The 22,177-nt window shown below is 40.4% G+C and overlaps 1 protein-coding gene across 1 annotated transcript in view; it reads right to left on the reverse strand.

Moving 5' to 3' along the window:
• LOC124264882 (transcriptional repressor NF-X1-like) overlaps positions 1 to 22,177 on the reverse strand; it is a 30,531-nt gene that overhangs the window by 2,756 nt on the left and 5,598 nt on the right. Inside the window, exons 7-22 of the mRNA XM_046699656.1 lie at positions 21,912 to 22,051; positions 20,986 to 21,076; positions 19,599 to 19,807; positions 15,821 to 15,952; positions 14,696 to 14,778; positions 14,096 to 14,204; positions 13,383 to 13,502; positions 12,992 to 13,071; positions 11,958 to 12,062; positions 10,494 to 10,622; positions 9,518 to 9,606; positions 8,303 to 8,383; positions 7,645 to 7,779; positions 5,830 to 5,896; positions 605 to 750; positions 367 to 474 (exon numbers count right to left, since the gene is read on the reverse strand). Coding sequence (XP_046555612.1) covers positions 367 to 474; positions 605 to 750; positions 5,830 to 5,896; positions 7,645 to 7,779; positions 8,303 to 8,383; positions 9,518 to 9,606; positions 10,494 to 10,622; positions 11,958 to 12,062; positions 12,992 to 13,071; positions 13,383 to 13,502; positions 14,096 to 14,204; positions 14,696 to 14,778; positions 15,821 to 15,952; positions 19,599 to 19,807; positions 20,986 to 21,076; positions 21,912 to 22,051 — 1,824 coding nt within the window. The remainder of the gene's footprint in view (positions 1 to 366; positions 475 to 604; positions 751 to 5,829; positions 5,897 to 7,644; positions 7,780 to 8,302; positions 8,384 to 9,517; positions 9,607 to 10,493; positions 10,623 to 11,957; positions 12,063 to 12,991; positions 13,072 to 13,382; positions 13,503 to 14,095; positions 14,205 to 14,695; positions 14,779 to 15,820; positions 15,953 to 19,598; positions 19,808 to 20,985; positions 21,077 to 21,911; positions 22,052 to 22,177) is intronic.

Below are 22,177 nucleotides of genomic sequence, written 5' to 3' on the forward strand. Positions count from 1 at the left end.
CAGTCCTTGTTGTACCCATTAATGCCGAGCGCCAGGCAGGGACCAACAAGTACCATATTTTAACGTCTTTTGGTTAAACCGGCGACCTTCCGCTCTCCAGGTGGACGCTCTAACCACTACACTACGGAGGCAGTCAAATGGGGTTTTAAGTCACTAGGTATGAAGAAGCTCTAAACAGATATATTATTTCTGTCATGTGTTGAAAAATGCCCAATCTTGTCAATAGTCATAGACCTGTATCTTGCACAAACTTATATGAACAGTAATCCTAGTGGTCGATAGTGTGAGCAGTGTCAGGGTATGTTAAAATCTTTATAAAACACATACCAGTGTTAATATTGGGCAGTGGAACTTCCTCAAACTAACCTTGGCTCACTGGATTGCTGGAAGTGGGGTATTGGAGGTGGTGCCGTGCGGCAGTGTTCACGCTGCACCAAAGTGGTCAAAGTCGCATTGGGCAGCCAACACTTGTCCCTGGAAGTAAACACAAGTTGTTGAAAAGGGAGAATAAATACAGGAGAGGCATGTTTAACCTTTGAAGGGTTAGTGAGATATCTGGGTAAATAAATACATTCAAGCATATACACCATACTTCAGCACCTACCTTTTTGCAATTGCAACCACATTCTTGTTAGGTTCCGAATCATAACTTTGTGTCTCACAACCGTAGAACTCTGCCAGCTCATGCACAAGATGGCGCTGATCCCGGTTCATTGGACTGAAGGCGTGGCTCCGAGTTGCATGCTTTGACTGAAACAAACAAATTGCCAGATACTATCATCTTAAAATATCTTGGATAGACAGATGAGTGAGTGAGTTTAGTTTTACGCCGCACTCAGCAATATTCCAGCTATATGGCGGCGGTCTGTAAATAATCGAGTCTGGACCAGACAATCCAGTGCTCAACAACATGAACATCGATCTACGCAGTTGGGATACAATGACGTGTTAACCCAGTCAGCGAGACTGACTGACTGAGTTTAGTTTTACACCACTTTTAGCAATATTCCAGCAATATCACGGCGGGGGACACCAGAAATGGGCTTAACACATTGTGCCCATGTGGGGAATCGAACCCGGGTCTTCGGCGTGACGAGCCAACGCTTTAACCACTAGGCTACCCCACCGCCCCCAGTCAGCGAGAAGGACCACCCGATCCAGTTAGTCGCCTCTTACGACAAGCATGGGTTACTGAAGATCAATTCTAACCCAGACCTTCACGGGTGATAGACAGATGAACAAACACACATTATAATCGTGTAACTATGCTCTAAGCTATCACACCATCTCGAGGCTTGATGTTGTGATGAGGACAATGTATCAAACTGAGGCATTTCCTTCATATAACAAACGTTACAATGATCTTCTGTGATGAAGTTCAGCAGACAAAGACAGTCTATTAACCTGAGCAAAGTCTCATTTACATAGAACTAAAATGACAGTAATCTACTAAAACACTGGTAGTACAGTGCTGCATATTGATTCTGATGTTACTGACCAATAGGCAAATTAGGCAATATTCACATATGCACCTGGAGTCAAATGTAATAGGCTACAGGACTTTATTGTGTGATTGCAGCAAAGGTGTAATATATGTAAAATGGCCAATAAGGCTTATGGGGGTAATACAATTTCTACCACTTGATCAAAACTAAGCATTCAGACTGGTCAAACAGAGGCAGTGTGCAAAATAGTTTCCAAAGTTTGCTTGCCAGTTGGGCTAGATGCCTGAAAGTTACTAGCCCATAAAATAATTCACTTGCGAGAAATTTGAATGTAGAAACTAAGCAAAAGATAACAAAAATAGATGAGAATAAGATAATGTCGGCATGACATGGGTTTCATCATTAAGCTCCTAATATGATGAACATTGTTATCAGGCCATAATCTTGCATGATTTAAAAGTGTATTAACTTAAAGATTACATATATACTCTAGTGGGGCACAAATACATAAATCACGAATTGGCATCGTTATAAATGAAACCCCGTCATTAAAACTACTCATTTCGATCTTTAATTAACTTTAATCGACCGTTTTGACAACAGTGCACAATTCTCACCCACGAACAAAATTTCAACCAATCAGAGCGGCGCGTCTCTGTGACGTCATATGAGGAATAGGTATGAGGGCCGATGCAGAATTCATGTACATTTCAGGGGGTAAATTATCTTGTTTACAGGTTTGTATAAACCTGAAATCGTGACAACTGTTGTGAAAAATGAAAGCCAGAGCTACAGATAACTTTTTGGGTCAATGAGTTATGTACTCACTTGTGTTCATCTCAATTGGGTATCCTAATTCTTCTTTGAGTAACCAAATAAATTGTACTCACCTCACTCAAACTCAGTTGGGTATTTTGCCATTTTCCATTAAATTTGAAAATATAGTGAAGATTAAAAGTTAATGTTTGTTATTTATATTTGATCTGTAATATGAGAAACGATAAGAAAGACGGCACGTTGTCAAGTTCATGTCCTGAAACAGAACCTCTCAGTATACTTCAGTTATTTTATCTATCCACCGGTATGCAAGCTAAGATTTGACATTTTTGTGTGTACGCATGTAAGATCACATTCATAGTATTTACAAAATTTCAAGCGTACTTGTACGCAATAGACTGAATAGAAATTGAGTTTTCACATAAATATTTGCGTAATTTACGCAGATATCGCAGCTTATCTGTACCTCTGGAAAGCTATATGTTCTCACAATCTACTGTCACTTAATTTTGTCTCCTGCTTTGCCTAGTTTCCGAGTTACAACTTGTTTTCATAGACGATTCTGTCAAAATCGCTTGGTGTCGCTAGGCCTTATTTGTTCGAGCCAGATGCTAGTGATAGCTGAAAACGATGATCAACCTCGCTTATCTCGGTTACGGTTAATTTCTTGAACTTAAACAGTGTGACATTAAGAAGGGTGGATGCCCATCAGATGCAGTTATTTGAACATATCCCTGGTAGTTCTTGTCTGATTGTAATAAAGTATCAAAGCAGTGTGGGCTTTTTCAGGTTTTCTAATGCCTGGATGGTATAATGACTGATCCAAATTGATCCCATTTCTGTGTTATTTTTAACCTCGATATTTAATCATGTCATGTAAAAATATGACGTCTATTACATATGATATTAAAAATTGACATTTGATTTATTTGAATCCATAAACTAAACAACCCTACTTAGCCATTGCTAGAAGAATCTGAAAATTTAATTAGGTAAATAGGTACATACAGTTTTAGCACACAGCAAATGCTTATATGTATTTCTTATGCAACAATGAAGTTCTGTTCGTATTCTCAAAACAGTGTCGGCCCATAAGTTTTCACATGCAATTATAATTGCATGCAATACAGCAATTAATACTCCCTTGTTGTAACCCGTGTTAGGTGGTATAAACCTACACGTTATTTGTCATCATTCACTTGATGGTCAGTTAATGAATTTATAACAGATATAATTAGTGGTAACACCACACAGATTACCCGACAAAGCTTCCCATTTGGCATTTCTTGTGTCTGGAGTAAATACTCAACATTATAAACATAGATCAAAGGATTAACCGATAACACGCTGATTGATTAATTACTTTTATCTTACACAGTGGATTTGTCAAAAAGGTAGTGTTTATGTATGTAGATTTACTAATCTATACTGAATACACTCTTGTCGTGTCTGTGTCTGCGTAAAAACAACGTCCTTCTTTCAAAGGATTAACCGCCAATACATTGATTGATTGCTCATTATTGGCTTACTAAATTACTTTTTTTTTATAGAATGGCGGACATTATGCAATTAGTTGCCAGGTGTGCTATCTTGGGTGACCAATGAGACTATACACCAATGTGACATACCTGAAACGATATATCACTTTTTCGTATATTAGACTGTTAAAAAGACACATCACTTGGAACAGCTGCAGATGAATGACATATCACTCGTTTTTTGTGGATATTGATGGATACATTCCTCGAACAAGGTAATAGCCTGACATTGTTCCTACAACTTTAATCTGTTTTAATTTGAATATTTGCATTTTGTTTTTATTCATTTGTCGTAGCATTCAACAGAATCGTTGTTTTCGCCGTGAAGTGTACTGGGACAGACAACATACACTAGGGCGTGTGCGCAAATTGTGATTCACATTGGCAACTATAAAATGTCTAGATATTACAGTCCTGTTATAAATGCACTATAAGTATTAGCAGATCGTCTGCTCTTTAATCAGTTTCAAAATGCATACAAGTATGAAAATAAACTAATTAGGATTATAAGACCAAATATAAAGACGTACATTGACTAATATCTACATACTGGTGAGTGGATGTTAACCACGTGAATTTAGCAAGAAATTTATCGCACAGTATTGTCACTTCGATCCCCACCTCGCTTCCGTGGGAGAAAACGTTATGTCATAAGTTGTGTCATGCAAAAGCCTTTTGGTCATGATTCAAATACATATTTAACTACGAGTAGAAAGTAGTTTTGATTTTCTAACTTGATGAAAACAAACAATAATCTCATTATTTCTAACAGACTTTATCCCGTGACTTTACGATTTTCAAAAATGGCGGCTCCCTGTCGTGAACATCAGCCAGTCTGAGGATAAATGCTATTAAGTTTGTTTTCACCGAGTTACAAAATCAAAACTGCTTTCTACTGGTAGTAAAATATGTATTTGATGGATGGCCAATAGGATTTTGCATGACATAGCTTATAACATAACAATTTCTCTCGTGGAAGCGAGGTGGGTGTGAATATAATACTACTTGTTACTTCGACCACAACCTCGCTTCCGAGGAATAAATCGTTCTGTTACAAGTTGTGTCATGGAAAATCTTTATGGTCATCAATTATATACATATTTTACTACAACTAGTAAGTAGTTTTGATTCTTTAACTTCCAAGAAGCGATCTAAACACAAGTAAGATATCGTTTCAGGCTTCCACAATGTTCGTTTCGCACCAACAAACATAACCCATTTAGCACGAACTGTGGGGTCCTGTGGAAATCTGTGCATGGTGACACCATCCCCCGACCCCTAGGAGCAATTGACGACAACACAACGATTTGGCATGTCTTCGTTGATGTCGAGAAATCATCAAAATGACGAGCGTGCTACACACTTCATAAACAACTAACTGCAAATTCTTCCTCATATGACGTCTCTGCAGTGCTCAGCGACAGAGTTACGTAACCTGTCTGTGGTTTCGTTGGCGGGCGAGAGTGAAGCAGGCGACTTTTTGGCAACTTTTAATCGCTCGGTATTAATTAACCACAAGTTTTTTAAGAATGAATTTGGTGTTCCGCATAAGACTAACCACAAATCTTTCATGTGTAATAGTTAAAAGAGTAAAAAAAACCCCAAAGTTTATTTGTTCTTTAACAAGTTGGAGAGAGTGATATATTTACAAAATGACCCCATGAAAATTCACAGGCCAGTCTGGCCAGTGACTCTGGAAATTTAATGGCCCGACTGGACTTTTACTAGCCACGGGCTAATCTGCCAGTGGCTATTTCGCACACTGAACAGAGGCATTGAAATCCATGCTTTGCTTCATGAGTACACCATGTACCACAAATGAAAACATTTATTAAATGTCACATTAAATACCAGTCAATTTTGAAATTCACAACACACACACAGCTCAGATTGGAATGTTATTTCCAGGTATCAAACTCTCACTAGATATGCTTTCAGATTTGGAACCTCACACCTGTGTGATTTAGCATGACATTTAAAAGTTTCACGTGTAAAATGTGAAACTTCACTACAGAGAAAACAGTAGATTTTAAATTAAATTTATCTTTGTTGGAATAGAAATGACTCACTTGTTTCGCAGAGTGTACAAGATCTGCCAGTGCCTTCTCCACATCTGACACAAACTTAGGGTACTTCCTGCAAAAGGAAACATATACGTGTTTGAGAAATGCTACACAGGATATGTCAGCCAATGTCTTTCTACACTCGCATAACCTTGATTCGTGGATATAAGGGAAGTGCGGCGAAAATCATATTTTAAATGCACAATTTCATTTTGTATGCTCACTGATTATTTTATTTATTGATTCAGCAAATTGAAAATGCCTATTATTCCACTTGTGAATGAAACGTTTGTTTACGGAAGCCATTTGCAATCATCACCCATTCATGTGCCCACAACATGTGACGTCATCTTGTTTCGTGGATTACGTAGTCGGTTACAATATATTACTATGTTCGACAGCACAGTATTGACACCTAGGAAAGCAGATGATGAGACATGAGAAGGTTGGTGCTAACGGTATCTTCTTTACTTAACATTTTGTAAAAATAAAATATGGTATTGATGGCATTAGTGATCTTGAGCTATTTATCTCAGTGCTGGACAAATATTTTTTGTCAGCAAGAAGTGGCATTGTACGTACACCAAAAGTACCGCTCCGTGACATCATACAAGACTTAATTTACAAGACAGCATGATAATTACCACAATCCACGAATCAGGCTATCCACAAATTTAGGTTATCGTTCTGTCTATATATATTACACAAAAGAAGTTAAAATACACCAGATTCTTTACAACATGTTAAAGAACTTCAACAGACAGTTCTTTCAGATAATGAAAGAATCAGGTGTTGCTTAACTTCTTTCGAGTAGTATTGTTTGTTTGTTTGTTTGTTTTTTTTATTTCCATTTTTATGTTACAATTTCCATTACAGCAGCTTTATGTTCTTCAATTGCAAGAATTATAATTGTACAGCGAGTAGTGTTGATGTAAATACATAATGTGTACATTACCTCTTATATATATAGTACACATATATACAAAATACATGTAGTTACAGTCTGTCAGTTATAGTATTTCGAAAAAGTAAATGGAAGGATGACCAGAAAGAATGAAAACTTGCATAGTTACAATTAGAAAAGGCAATAAATTTTGAGATTTCATAATATTTTAATACTTCTTTTTGAAACCATATAAAATTAGGTTTCACTGCTTTCTTACTACATTTGTACAACATATAATTGATTATTATTATCACCACATTAAGAGGATTATTATGTTTACCTTTAAATCCAAATAATATATGTTCTTCACTTAAGTGAATTTTACTTTCGATGTATCCTTACTTTCGATGTATCCTAATATGGCCGATAAAACAATACTTTTGAGTAGTATTGTTTTGTCGGCAATATTAGGGCAGTATCAGACCTTTCAATCAATGATTCACAGCATAAGCAAAGATGAACAGGATATTAGGAAACATCCACCAAGTCATATGACTGGCCTTCATAAGTCAGTGTTGGTGGTTAGGATGACAAAAAAACATCTTCAAAATGTACCAGGAAGAGAAAGGTCAGTCTCACAAGATTCAACCTGTCACATGTTTAGTTTGACATTTAATTTGAAATTCTTTGGAAGTTTGGAAAAACTTCCTTTTAGAGAAGCATCTTTTATGCTAGTGTTCAAAGCTTTCTAATACTATTGTACAGTAGAAAGGCCTTTGATAGTGATCCTGCTATGTTACTGGGACAATGACATGTCAATATAAGTGTTCAAAAGACTTATTTCAACTGCAGCAAAAGCTTCAATGAAACGTGAATCATGAAAATGTCATTTGTCACCAACAAACTCACCGCTCCTAACCATGACTGTCACTTACTTGGCAAACTCTTTGAGGAAATCAGAGAATGTAGGGTTGCCGAGTTTCCCTTGGAAGTCTGGGTTCTTGATCTCCAAGGCAAGTGCTACACGGCGGTTCCGTTCGATGATGGCACACTCAGCATCACAGTCCAAGCTAGAAGAAGTGATTCTCTATCAATATACCAACAACATTAGACTGATAAGTCTACTTCTTGAACACTATTGAATAATATCACGGTGTGTCAGCTTGTTAAATGAAAGCCTGAAGTCATACATGTCTCAGTTTATCAACATAACATATGTCTTGGTACAGACAAACCCAAATGAATTGGGGTCCGAACCCATGAACATAGTTCTCTTGCATGCATACATGACAAACCACTGCACATAAAGAGGCAATAGAGGTGGGGCAACCAGATAATGTAGTGGATATAATATCAGGAGTGGGCAAGTGAATGTAACTGACAAGTCCAGGTTTTAGAATAGAAAGGCGATATTTGCCTCCAGTTGTTTCAGGTTATAAAGAGTCTACATGAGTCTACAAAGACATCTCCCAGAAGAAAACAGCTACATCAATGAGACTGACTACTGTGAGGCTTACTCCTTTCTCAGCAAACAAACCACTGGCTAACAAGACAGTGAGACACTTGGTATTAGCTGGATGCAGCATAACATACCTCCGTTGTCCGCCCTTCATGGCACTCGCCAACTTGGCCATGTCCATGACACGCCCACTGGACAGCTGCTGAACGGTCACCCTGGAAACACAACACATGGTCAGTGACAATCTACAGGTATCTTCTGTAAAGTGGGTAACCGGGCTTTCTAAAAGATGTATAGGTGTGCCCTCTAGTGGTGTTCCGATTAATTGAAATAATCGAAGATTGGTCGCAGTGGCCAAACGACCAAGCAATCGATCACATTTTCTCATAATCGAACACAAACGATTTTGGAACTGCTGTAATAGAGTTTGAAATACTTGGTGATGGAACATATCTAGGACGTTGTCAGGGCTGGAAATACTTGATGATGGAACATATCTAGGACTTTGTCAGGGCCTGAAATACTTGATGATAGAACATATCTAGGACGTTGTCAGGGCCTGAAAACGTCTTTAATTCTTAGAAAACTTTATAGAAAAAGTTTATGTTACACTGGAACTGAATCATTTTCCACTGGATGTGAAATTTGCAAATGTAATTTGTGCAGTTTCTAAATATAAAAAACCAAAAACAGAGAACCAAATGTTTTTTTCTTTATACTTGTGTCCAACAACAACCTGAATAGGGAAATCTGAAAAATGACGCTAACCAATTTTTTTCGATGATTGGTCGTTGGTATCGAACCAATCATCAATTGTGAGATTTCAACCAATTCCCAACACTAATGCTCACTGAAATTAGTTACTGATAAGTGGACCCAGAACAATACTAACTACCATCCATCTTCAATATGGTGAAGATCCGGGTTAGAATTGGTTTCAACAAACCATGCTTATCATAAGGGGAAGGTAAAAGGATCGGGTTGTCAGCCTTGCTGACTTGGTTGACACATGGCATCTTATCCCAATTACATAGATTGATGCTCATGATGTTGACCACTGGATTGTTTTGTCAACTTGATCATTTACAGACCACAGACATATAACCTGAATAATGCTGAGTGGGACGTTAAACAACAAACAAACAATCAAACAAATACATGAAAGGTGAGACTGGGTCTCTTATAAAGGAAGGGTGAGCTTAAACCTTTTATACAGGAAGGGAGAGTTTGGCCACATATAAAGGATGGGTGAAATTTGGCCACATATACATGACAGGACAGTTTGGGCAACATAAAGAGGACACATGAAACTGGCCCACATATACAGTCAGTACGCGAGACATTCTTACTTCTGGTACTCGGAGATGTTTGTGTTGTCCCCGCCCTGTAGACAGGGCACCCTGGCACTGCGATGGCCGCACGGACACTTGATGGTGATCTGCAACAGATGGATACTTGAAGTCACATGCTAGATACAGTCAGAGGACAAGAGTCTCAGACTGTGACTTGTTGTCAAGACTTATCATGGGTATTGTCAGAACCCCAGAGTCGGACTGATTCAGACACAACATACATATTCCTTGTACAAAATGAGTTGAAAGACTAAAAACTTAACACTAAGAACTTGTGTTAATGATCAGTGAGTGAGTGAGTGAGTGAGAGAGCGAAATTCCAGCTTAAACACTACATCCTATGAATAATACTTTCAGAAAAAATGTGTTACACTATCAAATAGAGCCTGGATTCTTATGTCAATGCCACATTCTAAAATATTTATCCTACTTTGGGCTGATCCTTGTGTACCTCTAAAGTTCAAGTTTTGCAGCTGTCTATGAGTTGAGAGAAAAAGGAGTGAGTGAGTTATTATTTAACGTCACATCGGCAATATTTCAGCCATATTGTGATGAGGAGAAAAAGGACTTTATCATCCCAAACTGTGTTCCACAGGAGATATTGCTTGTGAGAGATCATACGATATCTCCTAGGAGCTATCATTTTGACAGTAGATTGTGTACAATGGCCTGACAATGCTATGACATCATGAATTTGACGACATCGCTGCACTGCAAGTCTAATGGCAGAACCGTGTTCAGAGATGTACAGTTTTCATTGAAAACTAATGAAGAGTGATTTTTTATGATAAATAGAACCTCACCCTCGTGTCTTCTGATATCAAATATATCAACACTCCTTGATAAAAGTAAAAATATCCTCGGCAAGCCTCGGATATTTGTAACTTTATCAACTCGTGGTGATATATTTGATATCAAAAGACACTCGGGTGAGATTCTCTATTTATCATGATCACATGTATTCATAACTTACCTCAGCTTTACAAGGCACTTTAGGACAAGCATCATCGGGATGACAGGGAACTGCACAAGGGTGGTCACACCCCTCCCTCTTCCTGACACACGGCTGTGTACACACGTCCCCTTCTCTCTCACAGTCTCCCTGTAACACCATACAATACATGGCTTGTTATCTTGCCTCACACATTAATGTCGTTTTCTGATTGGCTGAGCGCTCTTCTGTTATTTTCAATGTACCCCGCTTACAAGTAAGTAACATTTTCTATGTACCCCGCTGGAAATGCCGAACTCATCTGGTACTTTGTGGTAGTAATTCTTTATCTCGAATAACATTGAATCACGTATAATGAACAGAAATTACTGATGTTTTGCAAATGTAAATCGATGGAAGGGAGATAACTCTAAATTTGTTTTTCTTGTCGTCTTGTACTCCATACTATGATCCGATACCCGTGCTTCAAGCAGTTCAAAATTACAATTGAGGTGTTCGGTAAGATAAATACATTGTTCACTGGTCCCTCGGGGCCCATGGGTTGACGTGCCTTCGGGCTCAGGGAACATAAACAAACATCGAGGGTACATCAGCCCATGTCCCCTCGAGACCAGTGAACAACTTCAAGGTGATCGTAAGTCCTTTATCACAGACAGATGTAGGGCAAAGGTTGTTTTTGTACTCAATTGCACATATGGTTGATAGGATCAATAATAACATAAGACACAGGGACATTTGTCACTGTCTTTTACTTTGCTGTTGTGATATGCATGAGGCACTGTTGATCTAGGACGAGTGGAAAATTGACACTGGATACTTGGAAGTCTCCAATCCATCCTGACTAAGTAATTGAGATTGATTTTACACTGCTTTTAGAAAAATTCTTTTTATGCAATTTTCAATATCACAGCGGAGGACACTAGAAATGGGCTTCCCATACGGTATCCCACTGGTGCCCCGACGAAGGTACCGACCCGTAAAGATCCAGCCCCGATTTCTAGAAACAAACTGAGTTTGACAATTTGAAACAGCTGAATTCTTAACTCGACTGCATTTTCTAAATAAAAAAGCCCAAACAACTTAAGTACCGGTAATCTATCCACCAAACTCAAATTGTCTACTATGTTTGAGTTTAATATCGATTTCAGTTTATTCTGCGAAATGCATTTTCTCAAATTTGAGTAAAACTTTAACTTAAGTCAAAAAGTTTGTTTGTTTCGAGAAATCAGGGCCTGGTGTTCGAATTGGTCTTCAGTAACCCATGCTTACGGTGGTGACTAACAGGATCGGGTAGTCAGACTCGCTGACTTGGTGTTGACACATGTCATCATATCCAAGTTGCGCAGATCGATGCTCATGCTGTTGATCACTGGATTGTCTGGTCCGGACTCAATTATTTACAGACCGCCGCCTTATAGCTGGTATATGGCTGAGTGCGGAGTTAAACAACGAACAGAGTGCTGTGAACCTGCTGATGGGGCTTACCTTGTGACAGATACGCAGACACTTGTGTATCCCACATGTTAGCAGTTTACCACACGGTAGCCCACAGGATATGTCGGTCATGTGACACGGGATGTTCTTGCGAGTCTGAATCAGGAAATGTTTACAGCTCAATGAAATGACTGACTGACAAAACAGATAAAAATACCTATGAACATAGAAAGTGAGTGAGTGAGTTAGTTTTACGCCGCTTTTAGCAATATTCCAGCAATATCACGGCGGGCGACACCAGAAATGGGCTTCACACATTGTACCCATGTGGGAATCGAACCCAGGTCTGCAGCGTGATGAGCAAACACTTTAACCACTTGGCTACCCCACCACCCATTGAGTTTGTGACCTGTGTTCAATGCTGCTTGCAGAGCGGTGGGGTAGCCTTGTGGTTAAAGTGTTTGCTCATCACGCTGAAGACCTGGGTTCGATTCCACACATGGGTACAATGTGTGATGCCCCTTTCTGGTGTTCCCCGCTATTGATATTGCTAAAAAGGCATAAAATATACTTATACTAAAATTCAGTGCATAAAACAGTATTTCACTTCTAAGATGGCAAGTCAACTCATGGTCAGAAAGCACAAAGTGAAGGCGATCAAAGATGTACCATTTTGCAAACCTAGCTTGGGTATGGTGCTCACAAACACATTAAGAAACACAGATGACTTTTGAATAAGCACAGTATTTATACATTTTTGAATACGTAGTTAAATCAGTTAGCATCTAGCCTTAATGATGACACACTTATATAATAATATGTTCCTGTAAGGAACCCGTGAAGGGTTGGGTTAGAATGAACCTTCAGTAACCCATGCTTGGCAACTAACGGGATCGGGTGGTCAGGCTCGCTGACACATGTCATCGGTTCCCAATTGCGCAGATCGATGCTCATGCTGTTGATCACTGGATTGTCTGATCCAGACTCGATTATTTACCGACTGCTGACATATAGCTGGAATATTGCTGAGTGCTGCGTGAAACTAAACTCACTCACTCACTCCTGTAAAGAGCTTGTGATCTTACCTCATGTCCTCCCATACACAGCTTCTCTGTCAGCTGAGTGCAGGGTGGGCACACACTGTCACTGTGGCAGTTATGGCGAACTGTAGACAACAGAATGTAGATGTTATAACAGTATAATAACATTACAAAACAATTAATTCTGAGTTTAAATGAGTGTGTTTAACATAGTTTGTGGAGTGACATGCAGAGAGGCAATGTGGATCTGTTTCAGGTCAGCTTTCAAACAATTTAAACCAATGAACTCAGGTACTGAGCAGACAAAACAGAGATCAAGGATCATCTGATCCTATCACAGCTAAGGGAGGCAACTCAACATAGGGTAAGAGACAACTGGGCCCAGTTCCCTGAAAATGGTCATACTAGAAATGACACAGGAGGAAGACCAACTCACCTGGATGTTGACAAGTGTGGGTTCGGACACAGGTTCTGTGACACTCTGGTGGGCGTGTACCGCATGGTATGGGAGGGAAGATGATCTCAGCTCCACAGTGGCATGATAGCTCGTCAAAACCTGACAGATTTTACACAGTAACTTGAACATAACAGCAACTAAACACTGATTTTGAGACATGTGTGTCATTGCTGTAGAGTTGTCAGGTGCTGGTTGTGTACAATTTGATTACCATATTTGCTGTAATAGGCATCCAGGCACTTAATAATATTTACTTCTAAAAACCCAAATCTAGCCTATAAATTTGTGTTCAGAGATTCTGCATAAGGGAACAATTTTTTTTTTCACACATCCATTGATAGGCTATGAACTTATACTTTCTCTCAGTAATAGTTACAAGGCAATCATATATAGCCTCTGTACTGCTGTTTCCTATATAAAATGTGACACACAAAATTAAAAATGGACTGATCAGTCTTATTAGAAAGCACATTTAAAGATTAATAACAGATAAGTCTAGAAGTTAGACCGGGGCTTTAATTGAAGCAGGGTACTACAGGGGCGGATCCAGAAAAGTGTGTGTGTGTGCTCATGCACGCACGCACTCACGCGCACACACACACACACACACCATCTCCTTTCAAAATCCTGGATCCGCCCTGGCACTCAATACTGTGTATACCGTATGGAGGTATGTACTGTTAAAGACTTACCTGCAACAAGACAGGGCTGACAGTTGCCACGGTGACACAGTGCCTTACACTTATGGCGGCCACACTTGAGCTTCTTGCTGCATGTCACTTCACAGATGTGAATATCTCTCTGGAAAACACAGATAAACCAGAGATTTAGCCAGTGAAAAGAATGCATCACACAGGCATTGAAATTGAGAACATATGAGTCTTTGGGATGCAATACGTATACGTTGATGAAAATATGATTACTAAGTCATGAGCACAAGTCATAAAAAAATAATTGTGAACTTTAAACTTTGTCTGTGTGTCTAACCATAGAATAATGCTTAGTCCCTGAATATATGTAATTTTGGTGGTAACAAATAGACTCATTTAAATTGAAAAGGAGCCCAGTGGGTTTGGAGATTAGGAACCTGGGGAAATCTAGACTTGCTTCATTTAGGGCTTTAGCATTGTAGGGAAGATTAGGCAGCAGGGAAAATAATGTGATTCAGGGACTGTGAGACCACTGCTTAACAGAATAGATTGTCATTTCTTTCTGTGTATGTAACATGAAATAGCTAATATATAGTCTACTGAGCATGTGATTCATGCCTTGAGCTCCCGAAAGATTCTTACCGTACAGCAGGTTTCAGTGCATTTGTGACGACTACACAACTTCTTCTTAGTGCAACGCCGCTCACATTTGTAAGGTTTATCAACTACAAAACACAAGTAAATATAAATAATCTACATTGTTTGTTTGCTGTTTGATTTGGACATAGCAATATACCACTTATATCACGATGAGTGAGTTGAGTTTTATGCTGCACTCAGCAATATTCCAGCTATATGGCAGCGGTCTGGACCAGACAATCCAGTGATCTACAGCATGAGCATCTATCTACGCAATTGGGATACGATGACATGTGTCAACCAGCAAGCCTGACCACCCGATCCTTTTAGTCGCCTCTTACGACAAGCATGGGTTACTGAAGATCAATTCAAACCTGGATCTTCATGTCTGTATCAGATAAACCTGAGCGAGAATGAGTGATTGAGTGATTTGGGTTTTACCCCATTTTTAGCAATATTCAAGCAATATCATGGCAGGGGACACCAGAAATGGGCTTCTAACATTCTATTCATGTGCGGAAACGAACCCATGTCTTCGGCGTGACGAGCGAACGCTTTAACCACTAGGCTACTGTCCCACCTGAGGTGGTGGGGGAATTGGGTTTAACGTCGTTCTTGAGAATATTTCGCTCATATGACGACGTGCATGCGTGTGTTTGTGTATGTGCGGGTGCTTGTACTAGCCCAGACTTAAGCTAGTTTTATAGTGCTAGCCCACTGAGATACCATGCCACAGTGAAGAATGAATACCCCACTCAGACACATTATACTGACTCCGAGCCGACCAGTCCTTGTTGTACCCATTAATGCCGAGCGCCAGGCAAGGACCAACAAGTACCATATTTTAACGTCACTTGGTATGACGCGGTCGGGGATCGAACCCGCGACCTTCCGCTCTCGGGGGCGGACGCTCTAACCACTACACCACGGAGGCGGTCTGTCCCACCTGAGTGAGAGGAGGAGATATATAGAACATTGTGGAGTACTATAAAACGACACAATAACTCAGCACAAGCTGCTGGGTACTAATTCCTAATGACTATCCCTTTTAGGTAATATTTAACACATTGCTCCCAATCAACTCTCTTGCTTGGAAAACCTTCAAACACCGAATTTAAAAAAGCTTACCTGTAAATTTAGTTGTCTCAGAACAAGAGAAAACCTTCTCCTTGGCCCCACAGTGACACCTCAGAGTTGTCTCCCCTTCACATGGGCCACAGTCTCCAGTGTGACAAGGACGCTCACATTTATGAGGGGCATCTGCAGAATTAATAGGTGTAAATACTCAGTGGTTTACAAATGTCATATAAACTTTCCTATTCATCTTTGCAACAATATGTTTGATATTTTTAGGATATTTACCCTAACAGTCACCATAAAACAGAATACACTTAAAACAAGACTTGAAATTCAAATACAGTTACAATACTCTGGTCAAATCAATTCAGATTTCATCAGACTATCCCTGCAGTTCATTATGCAAAAGAGAATTTTGCCTTGCTATGGATTACCATATATTACCATAGATAAGCTGAATTTTGAGGACCAAAAAAAGCAGGGTGAAGAAGGGGGTCGGCTTATCTATGGGTTACACTTTCGTCAATTTTTTTTTCTGGTGGTAAGAAAACCAAATCATATCGTTTCGCGTTAAAGAAAACGACTTTGTCACTAAAGATGTCATATTTGTAATCAAACATCACAAGACAAGATGATGTACCTTTTCAGTTTTCATTTGTTTTTGCTAGGCATCGTCTTATGCAAGGATTAAGATTACCATGTGTATTTGTCCCGTACACAAAGCCGGAAATAGCAATCAGCTGTACACATTTTGAGTCAGTGATCGGGCCACCACGACGAGATGAATGAAGGTTGGTAGTTTGGCTCATGTACGGGACATACCATTTTGATACAGACTTTAATGGTAGGACCTCTGCTTATCTATGACATTGACTTATCTACGGTAATATACGGTAATATTTCATGAGCCAGCTAGCTGGCTCATGAAACGAAGGTCCCACATTATATTTGAACAAAATAATAATGTAATTTTCTGACTAAAATTGATATTTTATACTTATCCTGACTCATGCTAAATGCTTGTCTCCTTCTCCTTGCGAATGATAGTGGAACACTTGAAATCCCTTGAAGTTCCCTTCTAAAAACCGGACATAATATCACCACTCACCCAAGAGTTACCTCCCTTGCCTCCCTTTTGGTCACCTGACCGGCCATGTTTTGTCACTCGCTCCGTATGTATGCCCGACACCCGGATTTACAGGGAAATCCAGAGTGTCATAAGAGGGGAGGTTGGGAGGGCTGACCTCATGAGTCAGGATAAGTATAAAATATCAATTTTAGTCAGAAAATTACATATTTATCCTTATCCTGACTCATGCTAAATGCTTGCAGAATTCGTCAGAATCGGTGGTGGGTCAGGCCACTTCTGGATTCTCTGGCTGCTGTTTTGCGTCCTGTATAACCCCCCATGGGAACTTATGACGGCACTGCTGATGATTCTGTTCTTCCAACTTCCATCTGATGAGTCGGGGGGGGAACCACAACTTGTCAGATTTCTTCCGAAACTTCTCCTGACATTTTGGTGTGGATTTTAGATATACTAATGTTCCATTAGTTATCTATTGCAACTCCATCTCTTGATGCGCGCATCAAGTGGAGATGCGACCCTTCTTCATGTACGAGGATGTCCTATACAAGTACAGGGTCTATCACTCATGCTAGTCTGTCCTTGACGTGTGCATGGACTTTAATCATTTGCTCTCCAGAGCGTTGGTTTTCACAAGTCACGTGATAAAAGGGTGATATTTTCCCAGCGCCTTTGTAGATCCATTAGTTGTTGTGCTACAACAAGTGGCCCAAACTGGTGAATGCCTGAGGCGTCTTCGGTGGCAATGTCTCTGAGGTAGTGGTTGGCAAACACCATTTCTGATTTCCAAAAGCAGCCCTCCATTATTGTTGTAATCGAGCAGTTTCCATGCAGAGCAAGTGTAGACGCCAGGGCTCTGACTTCGTAAGGATTGGAGGCACGTGGAGGCTCAAGTCCTGCTGCTTTGTAGGCCCTTAGTATAACTGCTCTCATCCATATCGATATCGTTGTCCGTGAGACTTCCGTGGGCGTCTCAGTGGATAAGGGGATGAATGGGCGCTTGAATTTTTGTCTCCTTGTTTTTGTCCTTTGTAGGTAGACTTTTAGTGCTCTGACAGGGCATAAGGATAGACTGTAGAGAGTGCTGGGATGTGAAACTGTCTGTCAGGCTGGCCGGGCAGTTGGTTCTTAGCAATAAAATCCCATTTCAGTCCTAGATGTACGATGTCACGATGTCTTGATTCAAATCGTGTTCGTTCAAAGTCCAGAGCATGAATTTTTGACATCCGTGCTGCTGTTGCTAAGGCGATCAGGAACAGCGTCAGTAGTTCAAAGTAGTTCAAAGGATGTCCGTTCTAGAGGCTCGTAGGCATCACTGGTGAGATGTTGTAGAACTATGTTGAGATCCCAGGCAGGAGCCTTGAATTTCTTTTGTTGGTCTTCCAACTCGAAAGAGCGTAGTAGTGCCAGTATCTCTGGTACTTTGGTCAGCATGACACCCGGTTTCCAGGTGATAACGTTGAGAGTGTTGAACCTTTTAAGTGTCTCGTCTGTCGCAGATGACACAGGTATTCCGCCACTTGAGGATGGGTTGCTTTTACCACTGTACAGCCTTTCCTCATTGCATACTGTTCAAATCTCTGCCACTTCTCATCGTTGCGAGTTGATCCGCGTAGAGCTATTGTTACTGCTTTCGCTGCTCTGGCGGAGTACCCTCTAGTCTTCAGGCAAGCCTTGATACGCTACACGTGTGTAGCTGGAACAATGCCGGATTCCCATGAGCTTGCTTGGTGTGTGGATGGACGAGCAGGTTCGACCACTCTGGTAGTTTCAGGGTTGGACTTCCGAGTTCTTGTATGAGGTACCCTCGCTGGCCAAAAGGGCGTGACCAAAATCAGTTGCAGCGTTGTCGTCTGCTTGATTTTCTGTATTACTTGTGGTAGTAGTGCTGGAGGTGGAAACGCATAAGCGCTTAGTCCTTCCCATGAGATGCTTAAAGCGTCTGTTGCCCATGCCTGAGATCCTATTGTCCGTATGACGAACCGGAACGCTTCTGGGTGTAACATCCACTCTGTCGGGGATGGTTGTAGTAGACATCTCCCGCTCTGTGTGAAGATCTGTATGACGAATTGCGCCTCGGTGAACGATCCCGATGTGATCGTGTATCCTTCCTGGAGTCTTGAGATCTCTCTCTAGGCCTTCGTGAAGGTTGATTCTTAGACGTAGTTTCCCTCTGTAAGATGTGGAGTGCCTGCGTTCACGTTCTCGATGTGCGTCTGAGTCCAATGGTGATGATGACCTGTATCTACGACGTCTGTAGGGTTCGGGAGAATGCTTCAATCTGCTTCTGCATGGAGAATTCTTAGCGGTTCCTTCAGGGACGTCAAAGACTGAGCTGACGTTGGTAGCGTTGTCCAGGCTCCTAACTTCAGTTGGGGAAGATCGTCGGGTGCGTGAGCCTTCACGCAGGCTTCCCTCTTCTTCCAAGTGCATTAGAGAGACTGCTGAATCTTCACGCAGGCTACTAGTCATCATAGTGGTCTTCGTAGCAGCTTTCTCCTGCACGAAGCAACGTTCCATCATCGACATCATCTTGGGCGAAAGGGGGAGAGTGACAAGTAAGGCTGGTCATATGACTGTTTACGCGGGAAAAGGGAGGTAACTCGTGGGTGAGTGTATTTTTACGTCCGCCTCGGGAACTTCAAAGGATTCAAGTGTTCCACTACTATTCGCAAGGAAAAGGGAGATAAGCAAAAGATCATGAGTCAGGATAAGAAAAAATAATAAATACTTCAACTTTACCTTTTGGGCCGCAAGTCAGAGGCTTTGAGCATACTTTATCACAGACAGGGATGGGGTCAGCACAGCTTGAGCGCTGACCGTCAGGGAGGTCAGTAAGGAGAGTCTGGCCACACTGGCAGTGTGTGACAATATCTGGGAGGAGGGGGCACCTGCCACACTCCCCAGGGTGACACGGCTGTTCACATGTGTGAGTGCCACACTTGAGGGCCCTGGGGACACAAGGACCATTGGTCAGGACAATCAGCAAAACAAGTCAAGTGCAAAATTGGTTTCACCTGAAGTGTTCATAAAATCTAAAAGCATAACATCATTTTTGTTTTTTGTTGTAGAAGTCACAATCTGCAATATCCCAGCTAAATGACAGAGGTCTCTAATTGACTGAGTCTGGACCAAACGAATAAAATGATTAACATCGTGTGTATCAATCAAAGCAAGGGGTATACGACATGCATAAATCACTTGATACAAAAAGTTGCCTGTTATTATAATCATGGGTTGCTAACGAACAATTCAAATGGACTGACTGACTGACTGACTGAGTTTGGTTTTACGCTGCTTTTAGCAATATTCCAGCAACATCACGGCGGGGGACACCAGAAATGGGCTTCACACATTGTATCCATGTGGGGAATTCAAATGGAGGTTCTTGATTATCAATCAAGCTTAACCTTTGCTATTTCATATCTCTCAAACCTGCATCTTTATAGTGTAAACAACATATAATTTAAATTTCTTTAGAACTGCGATCTTACCCATTTTAGCACTTACATATTTATACAAAAGTAATGTGGTTAAATAATGTCATTATGATTAGTAAACAATTCTACAATACAAAATGGACAACTTGAACTTTTTTTCTGGAAACTGAAACACCTACTAAGGCCAAATAAAAAAAATGTTGTGGTTCCGATTACAACTCTTTAAAATTTAGGGTAGGTAAGTAGGATCTTGATTTTTTACATTTTTTTTGGAAGAAGTAAGCTTGCAGCCATCATGTCAAGTTTCTCTATCAGAATGATCGATGTCCGTCTGTGCCAGGAAAAAACAATGTTATCTGAATGCATATTTTATTCATACCGCTAAAAAAATAGGATCGGCACCAGAATTCAATGGTCGGTCGGGTAATAGGAACCACAACATTGTTTTTTAAGGCCAAATAAATAACCATCTCTCAACACACAGTAATGGTAACTGACATGAATACTGGGAAATGATAAACATGATTTTCCAAGATCAAGATCTTTATGTTGCAAAAGAAAACTGCAATATTTTGTTTTATATTGCTGTCGGCTTTGATCTTGCCTCTGGCCATGACTACATATATCTTGGTTGGAGAAAACATAGTTTGGTCTCAGATGTATATTCATGACAAGCTCCATGCACTTACCGTCTACATTCCTCATCACAGGAGTAGGACACCTCTCTTGACTCATCACTGCCACAGAGTACTGTCCTCTGACTATGGTCGCCATAACACCCTGTAACATACAGGTAGGTCAGTGAGTCAGCTCATGGTTCATACAAACCTTAAAACTCCAAATTCAAGGTAATCTCAACACCTTTTCAAGTCCATGACTTAAGTGAGTGAGTGAGTTTAGTTTTATGCCGCACTCAGCAATATTCCAGCTATGTGGCGGCGGTCTGTAAGAAATCGAGTCTGGACCAGACAATCAACAGCATGAGCATCAACCTGCTCAATTGGGAATCGATGACATGTGTCAGCTAAGCCAACGAGCATGACCACTCGATCCCGTTAGTCGCCTCTTATGACAAGCATGGGCTGAAGGTTCATTCTAACCCGGACCTACACTGGTTCCATGACATAAACTTTTAAACCTAAAAGTAAAATCAAGCGTATTTGTTTTTCTGTTGTTTGACGCCAAACAATCCAGAGATCCAAACAATCCAGTGATCAACAGCATGAGCATTGATTTACACATTTGGGATAAGATGACTTGTATCAACTAAGTCAACCACCCAATCTTCTTACGACAAGTTTGGGTTTTATGAAGACACTCACTATATTTGGTAACTGACTGATTTTTTTGCAAGATGTCTTTGTTAACTGCATTAACAAATATAATCAAACTATTATTTACTATTTCAAAAGAAGATACTTAAATGATTTACATTCTCATTCCCATCCTCATATTACAGTTCAATACATTTCATACAGTGATGTTCACATAGAAAAAAAAAAAAAAAAAAAGAAAAAAAAAAAAGTGTAAGGAAACCCAGGCCTTCAGAGTGATAAATGGACAGTTCAGCCATATTGAGATCCAAATGTTCCAGATCAGAGCTACATCAACATACCCTGTGTGACTTTCTCCTCACAAGCGTGGCAGTCTCCCTTGTGGCACACCTTCTGGCAGTCATGTTTGCCACAGTTGAGGGACTTGCCACAGACAGCCTCGCACTTGTAGCTGGTGTCGTGACCACACCGCACCAGATTTCTGGACACAACGAATAATGGCTTTATGTAATCACATGGAAATCTACAGTCAGACTAGGTCATTAGCAGGGCAAGGAAAATCATAGAGAATATCACCAGAGTATATTTTAATATCAAATACATCAAC

The sequence above is a fragment of the Haliotis rubra genome, unplaced genomic scaffold, assembly GCF_003918875.1.
Source record: "Haliotis rubra isolate DU_JTF1 unplaced genomic scaffold, ASM391887v1 Scf95, whole genome shotgun sequence".
Lineage (NCBI taxonomy): Eukaryota > Metazoa > Mollusca > Gastropoda > Lepetellida > Haliotidae > Haliotis > Haliotis rubra.